The sequence below is a fragment of the Paramisgurnus dabryanus genome, chromosome 2 (assembly GCF_030506205.2).
Source record: "Paramisgurnus dabryanus chromosome 2, PD_genome_1.1, whole genome shotgun sequence".
In the NCBI taxonomy this organism is placed as follows: domain Eukaryota; kingdom Metazoa; phylum Chordata; class Actinopteri; order Cypriniformes; family Cobitidae; genus Paramisgurnus; species Paramisgurnus dabryanus.
Window position 1 is genome coordinate 58,462,693 of NC_133338.1, and position 19,760 is coordinate 58,482,452.

Sequence of the window (19,760 nt, forward strand, 5' to 3'; positions counted from 1 at the left end):
GTGAGATTGCAGTAGCAATGGAACTGGCGTCAAAGAAATCGATGGAATTTTCTGGGCACAGCGAGCCTCAGCAGGTAAATGCCCTGTCAAGTGCAAACTTTTCTGATAAGGGGAGGAAAGGACAGTTTAGACGACAAAATGATAATAAAACGCAAAGCAAAGGACAGAAAGGAGTAAAAAATTACTTTGGACCACAACAGACATGCTACCGATGTGGGGGGAAACACTTAGCACGTGACTGCAGATTTAAAAATGAAAAGTGTCATACCTGCTCCAAAATTGGACACATAGCCCGTGCATGTAGGAAGGGAAAGGCCATTTCTCAAACTCAGTATGTGGAAGCTGAAGTAAATACATCCAGAGGGGATGAAGAGGCTGAACTTTTTGGATTGTATGCAATATACTCCACCTCACACTATGAAAAGGGGTACACAGTAGATGTCACACTAAATGATAAGAGAACAACAATGCTATTGGATACAGGGTCAGCTGTGTCAGTGGTATCTGAGGATTTCTACCAGACAAATCTGAACCATTTCAGTTTAAAACCAGCCCCCAAGTTAAAGGCAATAGTATGCCATACATACCCGTTTGCCACTGAACCTGCATTAACGACGACAGTGGGGCCTCCAGCCTTAGTCAAACGGGTTGGCACGTATGGTCGGGTTGCGATTTTGGCGCTATCGTAAGTCTTATGAATAGTATGCCATACAGACCCGTTTGCCACTGAACCTGCATTAACGACGACAGTGGGGCCTCCAGCCTTAGTCAAACGGGTTGGCACGTATGGTCGGGTTGCGATTTTGGCGCTATCGTAAGTCTTATGAATAGTATGCCATACAGACCCGTTTGCCACTGAACCTGCATTAACGACGACAGTGGGGCCTCCAGCCTTAGTCAAACGGGTTGGTATGTATGGTCGGGTTGCGTTTTTCGCGCTTTCGTATGTCTTGTGAATAGTATGCCATACAGACCCGTTTGCCACTGAACCTGCATTAACGACGACAGTGGGGCCTCAAGCCTTAGTCAAACGGGTTGGTATGTATGGTCGGGTTGCGATTTTGGCGCTATCGTAAGTCTTATGAATAGTATGCCATACAGACCCGTTTGCCACTGAACCTGCATTAACGACGACAGTGGGGCTTCCGGCCTTAGTCAAACGGGTTAACACGTATGGTCGGGTTGCGATGGTTTTGGCGTTTTCTCCTGGTCTTGTAAATGGTATACAATATAGACCCGTTTGCCACTGAACCTGCATTAACGACGACAGTGGGGCTTTAGGCCTTAGTCAAACGGGTCGTCAGGTTTCATTTTCTCTTAAAGATCGGAAGGTGACCCTTATTTACCATATATACCCTCGCATTGGGCCCCCAATTTGCTAAATCCTCAACTGTGGATAACATAATTATGCCGCAATATTTAGTCTGTCTGGAACTAAGCTGAGTTAAACCACATCACTGTGTGACACTTCAATACATATGAACGGCCGCTACGCTAATACGATTTTGTTTTTCTCTCCCTGTCTCGTCCTCGACCCGAGGACGAGACAAACAGACCCAGTCCCGGTAGATGTGAAAGTCGGCACACCTCTGATCTACTGGCTGTCCATCAACGTTATGCCCAGCTGATACCTGACCAACGATCACCGGCAGAACCGCTTAATCTCCGCTAAATCTCCATTTCCGTTCTCCCAAGGGTTTTTCCCTCCTAGGACTTATTTTTCCTCGGATAAAAGCCCGGGGTTTTTTTTTCTCCTAGGGGGTTTTTCACCCCGGGGAGGCAGCCTTTTTGGGCTTTACCTAGCTTCCTCTTCTATACGTTGCTTTAGTAATACGTGCAATTATAATATTGAGTCATAGCCGCAGCAAATTTAACTGCTCATGCTATCATGTATTCTGTTGTGCTATCTGTCGTTTTCTGTGCTTTTCACTGCTTCTATTTATGTAAAGCTGCTTTGAAACAATTGCCTTTTGTGAAAAGCGCTATATAAATAAAATTGAATTGAATTGAATTGAATTGAAAAGCTAAAATCTTATTCAGGCCAAAGTATCGCTGTTCGAGGATACATCATGATTCCAGTGCAGCATGAAACACAGAAAGTCACCCTTCCTCTGGTCATTGTAAAGGGAAGTAGACCAGCTCTGATTGGTAGAAACTGGTTAAAGGATCTACACCTGAACTGGAAACAGATTTTCACTGTACACAGGGTGCTTACACAGACAGACGGGACTCTAGGAGTGAACGAGGTGTTACAACGCCACCAGGCAGTGTTCTCTGAGAACCCGGGCTGCATAGAGGGTTTTAAAGCCAAAATCTGTATAAAACCAGGCACCACACCAATCTTTTGCAAAGCTCGCCCAGTTCCTTACGCATTAAAGGAAGCAGTGGAAAAGGAGCTGGACAGGTTGGAAAAAATGAAAGTGATTTCAAAGACTGAGAAAAGTGAGTGGGCCTCTCCGATTGTCACTGTACCAAAGGCTGATAAAACAATTAGGGTTTGTGGCGACTACAAGGTCAGTATTAATCGGTGTATTGAAGAACAGACATACCCACTACCTAACACCGAAGATTTGTTTGCTACTTTAGCAGGAGGAACATTGTTCAGCAAGCTTGACCTCTCTCATGCCTACCAGCAGCTGATGTTAGACGAAGAGTCAGAGAAATTCCTGACAGTAAACACTCATAAGGGCCTGTACACGTTTCATCGCCTCAGCTATGGTGTTTCCAGTGCACCTGCAATTTTTCAGTCTGTTATGGACCAGATTTTACTAGGACTGGATCATGTGACATGTTTTTTGGATGATATTCTCATCACTGCTTCATCTGAAGAGATGCATTTAAAAAGACTGGATGAAGTGCTTACACGTTTGGAAAAACATGGTGTCCGAGTGAAACTGTCTAAATGTCAGTTTTTTCAGAGCAGTGTGGAGTACCTTGGACATCGCATCGACCAGGATGGTCTGCACCCCACAAATGAAAAGATAGCAGCCATAAACAAAGCGCCGGAGCCAAAAAATGTCACTGAGCTGAAGTCTTTCTTAGGTCTTCTTAACTATTACAGCCGTTTCCTGCCAAACTCCTCCACCATTCTCCACCCTCTACACAACCTGCTGAGAAAAGAGGCCAAGTGGGTATGGACTTCTGAGTGTGCTAAGGCATTTGAAGATGCAAAGCAGCTATTACAGCAAAATAATGTGTTGGTGCATTACGACACACGTTTGCCACTCCGGATTGCATGTGATGCGTCACCCTATGGAGTAGGGGCGGTGATTTCTCATGTCATGAAAAATGGAGAGGAACGGCCTGTGGCTTTTGCATCAAGGACATTAACGGAGGCTGAAAGAAAATATGCCCAAATTGAAAAGGAGGCACTTGCCATCATTTTTGGAGTCAAGAAATTCCATAAATACCTATATGGGAGGAAATTCACACTCATTACAGATCACAAACCGCTGTTAACGATTCTGGGACCAAAGTCAGCAGTTCCAACTTTAGCAGCATTAAGAATGCAACGCTGGGCTCTCATTCTTATGGCATACAGTTATGATATTGAGTACAGAAGATCAGCTGATCATGCAAATGCTGATGCTTTGTCTCGCCTACCCAGTGCCTCATTCGACAACACAGGAGAAGAGGGAGGTATTTTCTATTTCTCACACGTGGAGGAACTACCAGTGGATGCAAGGGACATAGAGAGAGCCACTTTAAAAGATCCTACACTGAACCAAGTGTGGAGCTACACATTGAACGGATGGCCAAGTCATGTTCAGGCCGAAGCACTGCGGCCTTATTTCATACGCAGGCAGGAGTTGTCAGTGGAACAAGGTTGTGTTCTTTGGGGCCAGCGAGTCATCATACCCCCAGGCTATCGACAGCGCTTACTGGAAGACCTGCATCATGTGCACCCAGGTATCTGCCGCATGAAAGCTCTTGCTCGCAGTTACATGTGGTGGCCTGGCTGCGATGGGGAAATTGAAGAGCTTGTGAAAAGTTGCTCTATCTGTCAAGCGGTTCAGAAAATGCCAGCAGTTGCACCGCTGCACCACTGGAGATGGCCAGAAAGAGTGTGGCAGAGAATTCATATTGATTTTGCTGAAAAGGACAAGCAGGATTTTCTGGTGGTCATTGATAGTCATTCAAAGTGGTTAGAAGTTTTCCCTATGTCTTCTACCACCTCTCACAACACCATTGAAGTGCTCCGAAGCCTGTTCTCTGCATATGGACTGCCAGAAGAGCTGGTATCAGATAATGGTCCACAGCTGGTGTCGAGGGAGTTTACACAGTTTCTGGAGAGAAACGGTATCAAACACACTGCGGTTCCTGCCTATCATCCTGCATCGAATGGAGCTGCCGAGAGGTCAGTGCAGATTTTGAAACGTGCACTGACAAAGGATGTGTTGGAGGTGGAGAAAAAGGGTTCCTTGTCACTCAGTCATAGACTTGCAAATTTCCTGCTCATGTACCGCAGTACACCGCACTCAGTGACGGGACGGACACCGGCTGAGTTATTTCTGAAACGCCACATACGAACCCGTTTCAGTTTGCTAAGGTCCACGCTTGCCAGACGGGTTGAAGAGAAACAAGCCGCTCAGAAACATCATCATGACTGTGGTGGCTCATCTCTTCGCTTCTTTCAGGAAGGGGAAGCGGTCCGCGTCCGAAATTTCAGGGGAGGAGTGGAAAAATGGAATCAGGCAAAAGTACTTAAAAGACTAGGAGCTGTCACATATGTGGTACAAGATGGTCAGAGGCAGCGCACAGTGCATGTTGACCACATGTTGCCGTGGCGAGAGAATGTGGTGACACTTCCACAAAGCTTGCCTTCACCAGTGGTCGAAAATGAGCCGCCAGTAACTAGGGATGGGAATTGATAAGAATTTAACGATTCCGATTCCATTATCGATGTTGCTTATCGATCCGATTCCTTATCGATTCTCTTATCAATTCTCATTGGGTGAGGGAATAAGCACAAATTTGCATGTTTGTATTAACTCGCTTTAATATCTGTTCAGAAGACACAGAACAGAGTATACACAAATTATGTGTAGCAACATCAGAACCAACTTAAAAGTAGGTGAGCTACTTCTTAAAGTAAAGTCCAGGGACCTATAGCCTAGGGCAGTGTTTCTCAACCAGTAAATGTGTGATCGGACTAGGAATTAATTAAACTGAACTAGACTGACATAAAACATGCCACTTTTGGTCATGCATGCATTTGTTATTTTCTTTTAAAGACATGATGCTGGACAAAATACAGCAAATTAACCTACCGAAATGCAGAGACATCTACTGTGGCAAACGGATGCAAACCCTTTACCACAAACTTAGTCACTGCTCGGCAGAGGTGGACACTACTTGAGTATTTTAGTTTCATTTTCCAAGCATCTGTGCTTTATCAGAGTGTTGTCTTGGGGAAAAAATTACTTTACTAAAAATGTTCACTAAAGCATAGAATCATACTGTGTATTTATATTGCATATTAAAATTGATTGAATACATAATTACATAAAAATTGTGTACTTTTACTTTTCTTGAGTAAAAGTACTTTTTACTTAAGTAAAAGTAAAAAACATTACTAGATTTTTAATGTACTTTAATATTAAATATAAACCAAAAACTTGAAATTATGAAATGTGGTGGAGTTAAAATTATGATAATATGCTTTGGAATGTATGTTTTAAAAAAAATACAAAAACACTGATAAAATACAAATACTTGAAAATGTACTTTTAAGTAGAAATACTTAAGTAGTGTCCGCCTCTACTGCTCTGTGAAATGTGTTTATCCTCGCCTCGGTCATTTAGTTCCTCCCTGCCTCTGTAAACTGAGTAGCTGGAGGTGCACGAGAGATACTTTCTGCAGCCTCTGAGCCAGTGTGAGAGCCAGTCAGACTCAATATGATGGACAATGACAACGGAGATTATCCGTATAGTAAAAGTTTACATAATGAAATGGCGCTCACATTAACATTAACACATTACCTTCTGCATTAATAACAGATGACGTCCCGTTAGCTCCGCTGGTGTTTGACTCGCTGCTGTTATTGTGTAATATTGTGTCAAACACGCGACAGTCCTGCAACCTCCTGCAACGCGACCGTATTGTCGTATGTTCGCGTGAAATATAAGTTATTGATTCAACTGTTTCAGTGTTTCGCGAAGCCTCGCTCTGCCCACCACTAAATATAACCAAACTTTGGATCGTTCTGCCTCGATGCAATGTTTGCTGCGTTCTAAACCAAAACAACACAGCGTGTATGTGACGTCATGACACATTTGCAACGAGCGCGAGCGGAACCGATAAGCGGAATCGTTAAGCAGGCATGCTTACGATTCGAAGGAATCGATTCACTGGGAACCGGTTCTTAAGTAGAACCGGTTCTCGATTCCCATCCCTACCAGTAACTATGGACTGTGCCCGTCCTACTGTTTTGCCCAGTGCACCTGTGACGCAAATACCACCTACTGTTCTCAATAAACCAACTGAACAGGTTGTCGAAGAGTCCTTCCCCACAGTAAATAAAAGTTCACCTGAGAAACGCCGGTACCCAGAGAGGGTCCGTGTACCACCTAAAAGACTGGATCTGTAACTGGCAGAACTTTTTTAGGTAAATGTAAATCTGCAGTGGGCATAAGCTGCCAAGAGACATTTTCTTTTGTTGAAAATAAGAAGTTAATATTTTGCTATAGTTTAGATTTAATTAGGGCAGTGGATTTATTTTGGTTGTGAGATTTAAATGCAAAGTTTGTTGTTGCTAATTATTCTAAGCTAGGAAAAAAGATTGTTCTTGTTTAAAACTAAAAGGGGAGGAATGTAATAGATTTGTGTATTGACAGGTTGAGACTGCCACCTTGTGGGTCATTATTGTAAAGGCCGTTGTTATGTTAAGTTTGGTGAGAAAACTTTATTGAGCCTTTGCAGCACCTGTAGTGTGAGTCTGTTAAGTAAGAAGTAAAGACGTGTTTAAGTCGTTCTGCACAGCCTCTTTATTGTTCCACCCGATATACTACAGTTTCATCTTCTCCTTTTTGTGGCAATCAGCTTGCCTAAGTGCGTCGTTGTGTACTGTGCTGTGCACTGTTGGTAATTTGATGTGTATAGGTCTACCAAATAACAATTCGTCCGGGGATACTCCAGTGGTCTGGTGGGGGGTTGCTCTGTAGTTCCCCATAAACTTATGTAGGGCTGCACGATTCGGAGAAAAAATCTAATTGCGATTTTTCTGTTCAAAATTGCGATTTGCGATTTAAAGTGCGATTCGTTAGTATATAATAAAAAAGCTACATCCAGGTTTGTTGTGGTGGCTTTAATAGCACCAAAGAAAGATGCTGTGCTACTGTTTATTTAAAACCTCTTAAACATTGTACCAAGTTCTCTGCAGGACTTTGCTCTTCTGCAGACAAACTTTTTTTTAAATCTAAGAACATTAAAATACAATTTAACAAAAATGTATTGAAAGTTTTATTTAAAATAACATATAGGCCAATGTATTTTGGCTGTCACTACAACAATGCTTCTGACAAGCAAATGTTTAGTTTTTTCTTTTAATCATAAGACTATACTCATCTTGTTTTACTTTTCAGGCATCTGTAATAAATGTAAATATATTATTTGTTATTAGAATCTGTAGCAAATGGCTCGGAGTCAGATTGGGGCCATTTGGCATCTGGATTTCAACAGCCCTAAAATTGTGATAATTAGATAACCCTGTCTCCTCTATCACCTATCAAGGCTGTAAAGTGGGCGACAATTAAAACAAATGCCGTCGTAAAAGGAGGTTCAAAGGAGTTCCATCAGAGCCGATCGAATGACGACCGCCAGAGACACAGCAGGGGGCACAGACTATATGTCTGTGATGAAACCACATTTAAAGATCCCAATGAGCTGTTTAAATGTATATATATTTTATATCCCTTTACTGCATGATCGTGTTTGTGTGATGTAACTGTGTGTTAACACTTTAGTTAGATTTTGTTCACTGTAGCATGGTTCATATCTTAGGTATGAAATTATTATTCAACGTGATCTTAAACCCATGTCTTGTCTAGTATCAAATTAATCCACTCTTTATTTCCTAATCATTTCTATGTATCATATTACCATAAGCCGCATCAATGTCATTTAATATCGATTTGAAGAGTTATGGAAACAAACTTTTATCATTTGGCATTTACGCAAATGTGATGTCTGAAAGAACAAAGGCTTGTTTCCCGCGCGATCGAACACTTCGCACATTGGTCATTCACCTAAAATGGGCTGGGCGCGTGAAAGGTCAAAACGGCCTATCGTCCAAGCCATCGTTGCTCAGTTGCTCATTGCTCAATCGCTCAATTCGCCAGCGCAGTTTGGAAACTTGCTGAGACTCACCCAGAGTCCCTCGGATTCATCATCTTTTCTCTGAGCCCTGTCTTACTCTTCGGGACAGTAATTTCCTGGCTTGCACTTTGCACTTCGAGTTCGGACAATTTACGCGGAACACTCCGCCATACGGAACAACCAAACGGACTTACGAGCACACCTGGATTCTCTCTCTCTCTCTCTCTGCTCGCACCCGCGCGCACCAGAAACTTCGTACTACGTCACAAAGAGCCAAATGCAAGTATTAACCTTGTTCTACTCGCTGATGTTTAAGCTTTACCCCTTATGAAAATTAAGGCGATCCTTAGAGATTTTCAGATGGTTTGTGCAGATGTTAAGCAATAGTGCTATTGCCAATCTTTTACTCTCTCTCTAGCTTTTCAGTCTTTTCTTTCTCATCTATGTTTTATGTTATTGTATGTGTGTATGTTTAGTTAGTCTTTGTGTGTACTTCGTTTTGTAGTTAATAAACCGGTTTTGCATTTTCACAATTGAATTGTTTCTGTGTTCAATGCTCACGAAATTAAAGTCACTATTTCTGCCTTTTGATCCAGCTACACGCTGCGAGTAGCACTGTATATCAGTAAGAAGGTTAATTTTAAAGGCCATGAAATTAACATTTCTTAGACGTTAATATACGATTATGGATATATGTCTTCGGTGGACGAACATATTAATTAATTGTTATTATTAATTCTGCTACGCCAGGTAAAACCTGATAAACTTGTATAATTAATTACAGTTAGTTATACATAATATTCCCTTTTGAGCTAAAATCTAAGATTCCCTTGGGAATCCCCGTAGTATTACAGTCGGAGGTTTATAGTGTTTCAAATAACTTTATTCCCCTCCTCCCGCTGAATCGCTACATATTAATGGTGGAGAACGCGCGGGCAGATTTAAACATTATTTTCTGAGCAAACCAGTTACAAATCAAATGTGTTTTTGCATTGTGTGAATGAAAAAGAACTATCAGCTATAACTGATTTCGTTCTTTATTTGTATGAATGAAAATTTATTTTCCTGTATCATTTTCAGGACGTAACAGACTCGCGCCCCTGTTATGTATAGCTAACTGCAGTCTTTAAGGTAACCGTATTAAAAACACTTTGATACGCTGCATTACTGTCTGATTCCGCCTAATAAAGAGTAGAATTCCTTTATGTAGAGCGAAGCGTTGGTCGAGTGAGTACTCCCATCTGATAAGGCCTTTTTGTTAAATCTCCAGGAAATGATTTACAATTAGAGAAGCTGTCTATTGTATTTTTCCATTTTATTCACGTACGTGGATTTTTTAAATTGAAAGCACCGAGGGTAAGACTTCAGTTTTTTTAAGGAGATGAAAACTTGATCAAGTATTTATAGTCACAACGTACGATAAAGCACGTTGGACTCTTTGTTTATTGCGTGTCCCGGTAACTAAGCCAAAATTAAAATAGGCAGCGCAAACATGAGCAAATTACATCTGTCGTCTTAGCAACGGAGCGGCCGCCGATGTAATTGTTGAATAGAAGCGAATCTTTGTCAGTTTAAAGCGTACTACCTAGTTCTAACACTAGATGTCAGTCTTGAGTGTCTAACACTTCTCCTTTACTTTACGCCTGACTTCCGCTTTCTTTGTTTGTTGGGCGAAATATCGCCATCTGGTGGGGAAAGTTCGTTTGGCCCTCTCATAAACTCTTTTGGGAAGTGTATGACAGGAGTCAAACTTGGAATTTTGACCTTACTTCAATAACTAGATTATTCTACTACTTTGTAGTTTTATTTCCTACATATTGAAGGTTATGGTCTTAAATAATAAATAATAATTAATATTGCTGTGGCTTTATTAATTTATTATTTCTTTATTTAATTTTTATTTTATTTTGATGTATTTTATTTTTATTTTATTTCATTTTTTTGCTGTTCTCTCTCGCTCCTTACTTTCCTGTTCTCTTTTCTATTGTAGAGATTGTATTTTAATTAAGTTTAAATTTAAATTGAATGCAGTTTGATTTATTTTAAATTTTAATTGAATCAATTCTTTACTGTGAATAGAATTCAGCCCCTTAAGTCCCATTCTCAGTGAATTCATTTATGTTTTAACTGGTGCAATAGGATAAGCCCCTGTGCATCTCTTTAAAGCTAACACTTGATAGATGAATCAGGACTTCACCAGCGGTGAGTTCTACAAGAGACCGGTCCCGCTGAACTGACTCGAGTGTGTACAGTCGGGGTGCTGCGGTAGCTCCCTCCTTTTAGCACCTTAGGCAGCAAGACACAGTGCAACCTCTGCCACCGGGCACTCCAATCGCTAACCTTGCCAGCTGACACACAAAAGCCCTAGCGGCAGTGCCAGTTGGTGGGTGACACCTTTGAGTGCGGCCCGGCGGTGTGAAGGGCGTGACTGTTGAGCGGTCGAAGTGGGGAGGGCAGAAGGCATGGCACTCTTGGCTGCGTGCTCAGGGAAGCGCCTTGTCTCTGTGTTCCACCCTGGGTTGTCTTAAATAGTCAACGAGTGTTGGTGTAAAAGAGATGCACTTTTCTCCCCTCTGTAGCCACTAGAGGCACCAGATCCCTCTCACGTTGGGTCTAGCCCAGCCACTCTAGCTAAGCCACTCCCCTAGCTCGCATGACTCCATAGTGCCCTCTCCCTGTAAGGCCCTGTCATCAAATCTAGGGTAGAGAACCTGCTAAGCTGAAACAGGAAACCCCTTTTCCACCTCCTATCCTCATCATTTCCCAGCCTTAGGACTTCGTCTGTTGGCTGTCTCAATTCCGATTTTCAGTTTATTGTATTATTATTATTTTATTTGTTTTTTATTTATTTATTTGTTTATCTTCTTCTCTTTTCCGTTCCTGTTTCATTTAATTTCCAGCAACCTATTCTCCTCAGTCTTTATTTCATTTTGTTTTATTTTATTTTAATCATTACAATTAATTAATTTTAATTATTTTGATTCACTTTATTTTGGGCTGAAAGAGCAAAACTGCACAAACCATTAGGAGAATTCATTAGTAATACGCTCGATTAACCAAATGTCCAAGGCGACCTATAGGTTTTAACAAAGCGACAAATTACTAGAATTTTTCCCTTCTTCCCCCACACTGATTATCTGTGCCGCTGGAGAAAGGCCCTGATAATAAGCTCATAGCCCACATATATATATATATATATATATTATTGCCGTAGCTCGTTGAACTGTGCGGACTCGCATTGGCTCTTTGTGTTTTCTCTTCTATCAGTGTGTCAACATGTCCAGATCACCAAGCCCTGTCAACCACTGGGACCAGCTAGAGGCCTGGCTCAGCGCTGTGACATCTGAACTCCTGCCCAACCTCGCCAATGAACTGCAACACTTGGAAAGAGAGCAACTCGACGGCACCCTGAACAAGTTCATAGCCCTCGACCCAACGAGGAGCTACAGTCACAAGGATATAGCCAAGATCACAGGTGCCATCGCTCACAACCTCATCATCCAGCTAAAACTGGGCGAAAGGAACGTCGCCCAACTGGAACAGGATGCAGCAGCTCTACAGCTCCAAGCGGCAGATGCACGGAGGAATCAGGAGGACACGCAGAATCGTCTAGATCAGCTGACACAGGGATTAGAGGATCAACACCCATCGACGGAGGAGGAACACTGGAGGCTAAAGGACGAGATTGGACAACTCCAAGAGGCCTTGTCAAAACTCCGCACAGACACAGAGCACAAGGAGCAACAGGAAAAGACAGCCAGAGAAGAGCTGTCTGGAAAGCTTCAGCAGGCTGAACATCTTCTGGTGAGAGCAAAGGCAGAACTGAAGGAACGTGATGCCAAGCTGAAGGCCTGTGAGAATCACCTGCGAGCGTCTCGAGATGAAGGTCGAGCTCTGGCTCAGCAACGAGACCAGGCTAGGGACGACCTGGACTTCGCCCAAAGAGAACTCATTTATGCATATAAACTGCAAGCTGAACAAGTAAGGGAAAAAGCAACCTTTCCCTTTCATTCAACCAGTGAGCCTGCACCCCCCCCACCAAAGCTTTTCTGTTGAAAAGGGGGGCGGGAGCCCACTGTTAAAGACATCAGCCAGCATCCCAGAACCTCTCACTACCACAGAGGGGTGGGAACAAACAAATTTCCCGAGGTCACCTGCAGACATGCCCGGCGTGGCACCCAAAGACCTCGACAAGCTGGCTAGAAATATCCCAACATTTACCCCAGAGCCTGCAGGTGGCCATGATATCCATTCTTACCTGCAGGACATTGACTTTTATGTGCAAACACTGCCAAATGTAACCACAAGAGACAAACTGTATCTGCTACGGGTTACTTCCAGTCGTGAGGTGAGGAGTTTCCTTGACCGGCAGCCAGAAAACGTCAAGATGGATTACGAGCAGCTGAAAAAGGCTTTAATAGAAGAGTTTTTGGATCCAGAGTTAGAACAAGGACTAGTTACAGCAATGGACCTCAAACAGAGCAGAAACGAAACTCCACAGGCCTACTACAACAGACTCAGGCGAGCTTACTTTGGCTCACGGAATGAGCCAGGAATGGTGGAGGACTTTAACATCAGGACCCTTTTCCTGCGAAATCTTCATTTCACAGTAAGCCAACACTTAGGGGTTATGGCCTGCCCTCGCACGATGACAACCAGGCAGTTGCGGGACTTGGCCCATAAAGCTTATGGTAAACAAAGAGCGGCCTCTGAAAAGACTGGTAAAAACCCTGTCATTCTCCCTGTCTCTGAACTGTACCCTGAACTACCACTGGAGGGTGCACGACCGCGCCACAGTGAAAGACCTTTCAACAGAGGGTCAAGAGACTTTACAGCCAGCCAGGAATGGTACGGCCATGAAGGGGCTCGTCCCAAGCACCAAATGGGACGCGCCGAGAGGTCATGGAGCCGGCCAAACTCATCAGACAACCAGAAGGGTGGCGGCTCGTGGGAACCTGGCCGACGACCTAGAGGTAACCGTCCTGCACCTGGCAGATCAAAAACTGGTAACAGTCAACATCGATACACACAGAGCAAGGTTAAGCCTGAACTACCCCAGAAACAGAGTGACACAGACACGTCTGAATCAGCAGAGATTCTGAGAATATTGAAGGAGTTAATCCAAAAGAGGCCCCACAAGCAGGACCACGAAGACAAACCCGACTCCTTATTCATTTCACAAACCAAAGACTTTGGCGTACAAACAATATCTCAGACACCAACCAACCAAAGCCTGCAAGTACCAGAGAGTGCTGTGTTAACTGTCTCCTTCCCTACAGAGTCACAGGAAACCAGCCTTAACTGCCTGCCTATTAATACAACAGCCCCAGTACCAAGCCTCCTGGGAAACCTGATCGAAAGAGGAGAAGCCAAAAAGCTATATCTATCCATCACCTTGGAAAATGAGGTCGAACTAGAAGCCCTCGTCGACACCGGAGCTGACCTAACGCTGATGTCATCCCAGCTTTTCACCAGACTCCAGAACAGAGCTAAGGCCCAAAATTTGACCCTTAAACCCCAAAGGTGTATGCTGAATGTGCAGTCTTACAGCCAGACTGAAGTTCAACTGCAACAGGTGATTCCCATCCACCTGACAATCGGTCCTATGAGCATCATACACCCTGTGTACATCTCACCAATGGACTCATACCCACTCCTCATTGGCAAAGACCTGCTAGACCGCTTTGAACCCTTAATGGACTTTAAACAGTTAAAAATTTGGGCTCAAGTGCGAGAACCTTTACCCTTTCAATCAGCCAGATCATCTGAGGTAAATTGCCAGGTCACACAGGTCATGGACGACCCCCCAGCCAGCCGCGGGAACTTCGTCTCAGACCTAAACTCCAAAAGTTCACTGCTCTGCACTCTGCATCCAGCCAAAGACTCAGAGCCATACCCAGGACTTGACGCACAAGTTCAACAGAATTTAAAAGATGCAGATGCCATGCAAGATGATGCAGATCATCAGAAACTACAAGCCTTTAACATCGCTACCCAAGCTATGTTAAACCACCTCTTAGACCCCTCCACCTACCCTATCACAAACTATGACCTGTCTGCTGCTCCAACCCGCAAACGCCTCGGCGATGTCAGGCACCTGCTGCGCATAAAACACAACATCCTCGGGTATGTCCCTGATGAACGCACTACACCTGCGCTTGTGGTTCCTCAGGCCCATAGGGGGGTCCTACTGATGCATGCGCATGACACAGCATGTGCTGGACACCATGGCACAAAAGCCACGTATGAAACACTGAAACAGGTGGCATACTGGCCTGAAATGCAGCAGGATGTAGCACAATACATCAAGGGATGTCTGGTTTGCTGCCAGTCCCATCGGGCTAACCCAAACCAATGGGCACCACTGCAAAAAAGAGGTGTCAACTTCCCATTGTCAGACCTCCAGATAGACTGGGTTGGACCATTACCCAGGTCAACGAGGGGCAACGAACACTTTCTCACGGTCATCTGCCAATTCACAAAGTTGGTAGAATGCTTTCCAGCACCCAATGACACCACCCAGACCACAGCATACACCACTCACCAGTATCTGGATGAACTTCATCTGGGAACGACCTTCACTTTTCAAACGACCAAGATCTGGTACTACAGTTTCGCCCCGCCAATTCAGACAGCTCACCAGCAGCTGTCAAAGAAATTTCTGCCACACTGGACAGGACCTCATGAGATTGTGGACAAACTCTCTCCCGTTGCATACCGGATCAAGATGGGCAGGAGTCAGAAGGAACCAATTTTCAGAGGGGTCCACCGGAACCAAGTCAAGAGACACTCAACATTGTGGCATGACAATAAAGGGGGGACTAGCACTAACCAGGCCAAACTCCCTCCACAATGCCTCATCACTAAAACTCTGCCACCTAGGGAACAGCCGCTAATGAAAAGAAAGAGAGCTGTCCTGACCAAACAAGGACCTGTAGCGCTCACCTATTGTTCTTTCTCTCTCTCTCTCTCTCTCTGTTACCAGGATGCTGCTGTGGATCACTGTCCTGTACATCAGCCTACAAGGGGGGTGGTCGCAACCTGAAATCATGTCGCCGGGTCCAGCCTCAGGCATCGTCCTAAAAGAGCAACCCGGACTCCTGATCACGAACTGCAGAACACATAGCCAAAAAGTCTATGTCCGACTCAACCCCCGTGATGTCTACAGAGCACACTACACAGCATCAGCACCAGAAACCAGTTGGGCAGGAGAACGATGGGCGCAGAACGCTATGTTTCACGCAGAGGCCGACATCAACACTGTAAAAAAAATCCGTAGAAATTGCAGCTGGGTTGCCGGTAATTTACCGTAGATATAAATTTATGTTATTTACTGGCAAAATTTTGTTCAAAGTTGAATGAACATTTAACATTAACAAGTCTTTGTCTTTACAGAGTAAAACTAAAAAAACAGCATCAAGCAAAACGTTCTGGGAAATAAAATCTGAAGCAAAAAACAGAAAAAGGTTGATGATGATTTCTGGTTCCCAGAATGCTTTGCATGAGACTGTTATTGTATAGTTTTATTCTGTAAAGATAAAGACTTGTTAATATTTTAAATTTATTTAACTTTGAACAAACTCTTGCCAGTAAATAACATAAATTTAAATCTACGGTAAATTACCGGCAACCCAGCTGCAATAACATTGTAATTTCTACGGATTTTTTTTACAGTGAAACACATGCTGTACCAACTTCAGAAGATGACTGTCACACAAGCAGATCTCAGCGGACAAACTATGCGCTCCAAGCGGTTCCTGGGGGCCCTACTCGGAGCCGCCGCAGCAGTCGGAACTTTGTTCAACATTGGAGTCACCAGTGTCAATGCAGTCAGCATAGCCACGGTGAGACGACATGTGAATGAGATCCAGGAGGAAATACCTCAACTGAGAGAACAACTGACAGCTCAGAGCAAATCACTGCAAACCATGGGAAAATCCTTAAAAGATACTGTCGTAATTCTCAACACACACAGTGTCGCACTGAAACAAACAGTGAACTCTTTGAAACAGATTTTCTCAGTACTGCAGGTGGATCATGCCTATTCTCAACTGGTCACAGCTCTGATGTCAGACATGCTGCGCGAGGTGAGCTCCTCTGTGGACAGTCTAGCCATGGGTAGAATTCCACCCTACCTGGTACCCCTAAGCCTGGTACAGACCATTTTATCCTCTGCCACTGCAGGGCCAACAAACACTCTGCAGGCGCATCTGGCCTACTCCCTAGGTAGCACAATTCCCTTAAGCATAGCCCCTGAACAAGGCAAACTTGCTTTTCTGATAAACCTGCCAATCATTGAGTCACACAACATCTACAGACTCAAAGACATTGTCAATGTTGGCTTCTGGCAGGGAAACACCCACATCAGAATACGCACCCCCGACGTTGTGGCTTACCATGACAGCAATGAACAGCTGTACCTTGCACCAAACCTGCGCATGTGCAGCCTCACTAAAGACATTCATTATCTCTGCCCCAGCAAACCTTTCCTTCGGGACAACACTGACGGCATCTGTGGGCTGCGGCCCATGAAGATTGACTCTCGTTGTCCTGCCTCAGCTAAACCACGAGCCGAGGTCACTAACACCCAAGCAGAAATCGTAGGTGACCGATGGCTGGTCAACACCCCAGCCAGCACAGCCATTTTGACCTACGACCAACACGACACAGCCACCCGCATCAGTCTACCAAACCAGACGATGTGGATTCAAGTTCCAAAGGATGCGATTCTTCACATCGATGAACTCGCACTCTATCACCTTCCCAGTGAGGAGTACCACACCGAACTGGAAATTTCAACTTTCTTCAGGGACCACAACTTCACTTTAGACCCTGAACTGGAGATGAGGATTGCAGAAGGGGGGACCCAACTAATTGATGTCACGCCCATCGACACTGCCCTCCAGGCACTTGCTCGGATGCCAGCTATGCACAGCCTCCCTGTTGTCCGAGCCTGGACCGCCGCTGACACGGTACTGTGCCTCTCCACAGGAGTAGGATATGCCCTTACTCTTGGCCTCGCTTTCATCCTGTACCGAAGAGTCAGCGGGATGCAGGAAACAGTGAACAAGTGCACAGCTGCCCTCCCTCGAGCCTTCAAGCGGAACCGTGGGAAGCAAGACACACAAGCCGAGCAAGATCCCAACCTCATCGAAATCACCCCTCTGCAGGCACGCAGAAGCGCTGCAGAAAATTAAGATACACCTGCCATCCAGACCAAATGACCTGTCCAACCATCGCCTATTGAACCATCGCCCACCAAAGTCTCTCAAGACCCTGGTGGCCATGAAGGGGGGATATGTAGCAAATGGCTCGGAGTCAGATTGGGGCCATTTGGCATCTGGATTTCAACAGCCCTAAAATTGTGATAATTAGATAACCCTGTCTCCTCTATCACCTATCAAGGCTGTAAAGTGGGCGACAATTAAAACAAATGCCGTCGTAAAAGGAGGTTCAAAGGAGTTCCATCAGAGCCGATCGAATGACGACCGCCAGAGACACAGCAGGGGGCACAGACTATGGGCCAGATTTACTAAGCGCTTGCGCCAGCGTAAACCATCATTTTGGCGGTAAATAGCGATGTCGGAATTTACTAAAGACGCGCAGTGGATCATTAGCGCTGAAAAGGTGTGGTCTAGTTCTTTTTGCGACTGACCTGATTGCATATGCATTTCTAGGAGTTTCCCTTTCAGACGCAAACATTTTGGGAGGAGACTATTTAAATGATTCACGCAACGCGATTTACTAATGTTTGCGCATGTGTTATGTATGGCATTTGCGCGACTATTTAACGCCGAAAAAAAGCATGTCTTAAATCATTTTGCGCTCGAAATGGCTGCAATTGTTGTTGCTAGGAGGAGACATCGCAGAAATCAGAGACTGCATGGTAGAAGGGAGAGGATTTTTTCCACACGTATCAATTTATTTGGAATGCCAGAACAACAAATTATCCAAAAATTTCGTTTGCCAAGCCATGTTATTCTAAATTTGCTGGAAGAAATACAAGACGATCTGGAGCCCTCAACTAGAAGGAGTCACGCAATCCCAGGTGTTTCAAAACTTCTTGCAACACTTCATTTTTTGTCCTCCGGTTCTTTTCAGTCTACTGTGGCTACGTTAGCTGGAATTTCACAATCCGCATTTTCACCTGCGTTGTCCGTGGTGCTGAAGTCACTGATGAAAATAGTACATCAGCATATAATATTCCCAAATCGGCCGGAAGCTTTTGGTACAGTAAAACAGGGTTTTCAGACCATGTCGGGTTTCCCAAATGTGCTTGGATCAATCGATGGAACACATGTTCAGCTCATCCCTCCATCTGAAACAGAGCATGTGTTCCGCAACAGGAAGCACACACACTCCATTAACGTCCAGGTAGTTTGCGACTCCACAACCCTGATTACCAACGTTGTGGCTAAATACCCAGGCTCTGTTCATGATGCATTCATTTTTCGGAATTGCTCACTTTTCCAGAGAATGAGGGATGGTCAATACGGTGATGGTTGGCTTTTAGGTATGTCCAACATGCTTTTGTTCTTCCTTTTCTTACTGTACAGTATATTTAACGTTATTATTTTATTAAGAGCCCCACTCTGTCTTATGCTTAAGGTGACCGTGCTTACCCGTTACATCCCTGGATCATGACACCAGTACAAAACCCGAGGTCACTGGCAGAGGAGCGCTACAATCAGGCCCACTGCAGTACAAGAAACGTGATTGAGCGGACATTTGGTTTGTTAAAAAGCCGTTTTCGTGTGCTAGACCGAACCGGAGGAGCACTTCTTTACAGCCCAGAAAAGGTGTGCCAAATTGTTGTTGCATGTTGCATGCTTCACAACATTGCAGTGCGCGCTGGTATGCCCGTGGAGGCAATTGAGGAGCTGATGGCTGAAGATGAAGACCCTGGTCAAAACCCCGAACCCGTGCAGACTGGGGATGGACGACAGACACGGGATCTCTTAATAAGAACCTATTTTTCCTGAACGTTATCATTTGAAATGTTTTTCGTTGTTTCTTACAAAATGTGAAATGTCCCGTCTTGGTTTAAAATAAAATTGCCACCTCATGCAATAATATCTAGCCATTTTAAGCGTTAAAATATTGTTTGTAATGTGCACTTTAATATAAACGATTCAGGACCATGGTGAGCACCCAATGTTCCCTTTATTAGGTTTTAAACAACTGAAAAATAAATGTACACTTACAAAAACATTTTTCTTTTTAATGTTTCGGTTTCTGACTTACTAACTCGTAAAAGTTACTATATATATATTTAGTCAATTTAAATACTTTACACAACACTACTTTATTTACAGTGAATTTAGTTCACAAATACAAATTATAGTGTAATGGTAAACATTGACCATTAGAACAGTTTTGTGTAACTACTGAAACAGACATTTCAGAGACGTTTAAGCCAGTATTGTCAAAATTTGAAGTTGAAT

General features: G+C 44.0%; 1 protein-coding gene across 1 annotated transcript; it reads left to right on the plus strand.

The window, feature by feature from the left end:
• Nucleotides 1-18,570: 18,570 nt before the first annotated feature.
• On the plus strand, nt 18,571-19,298 carry LOC141281570 (putative nuclease HARBI1). Its single transcript, XM_073813429.1, has 2 exons — nt 18,571-18,829; nt 18,925-19,298. The coding sequence occupies exons 1-2, from the start codon at nt 18,571-18,573 to the stop codon at nt 19,296-19,298; spliced, it is 633 nt and encodes a 210-aa protein (XP_073669530.1).
• Nucleotides 19,299-19,760: the final 462 nt, after the last annotated feature.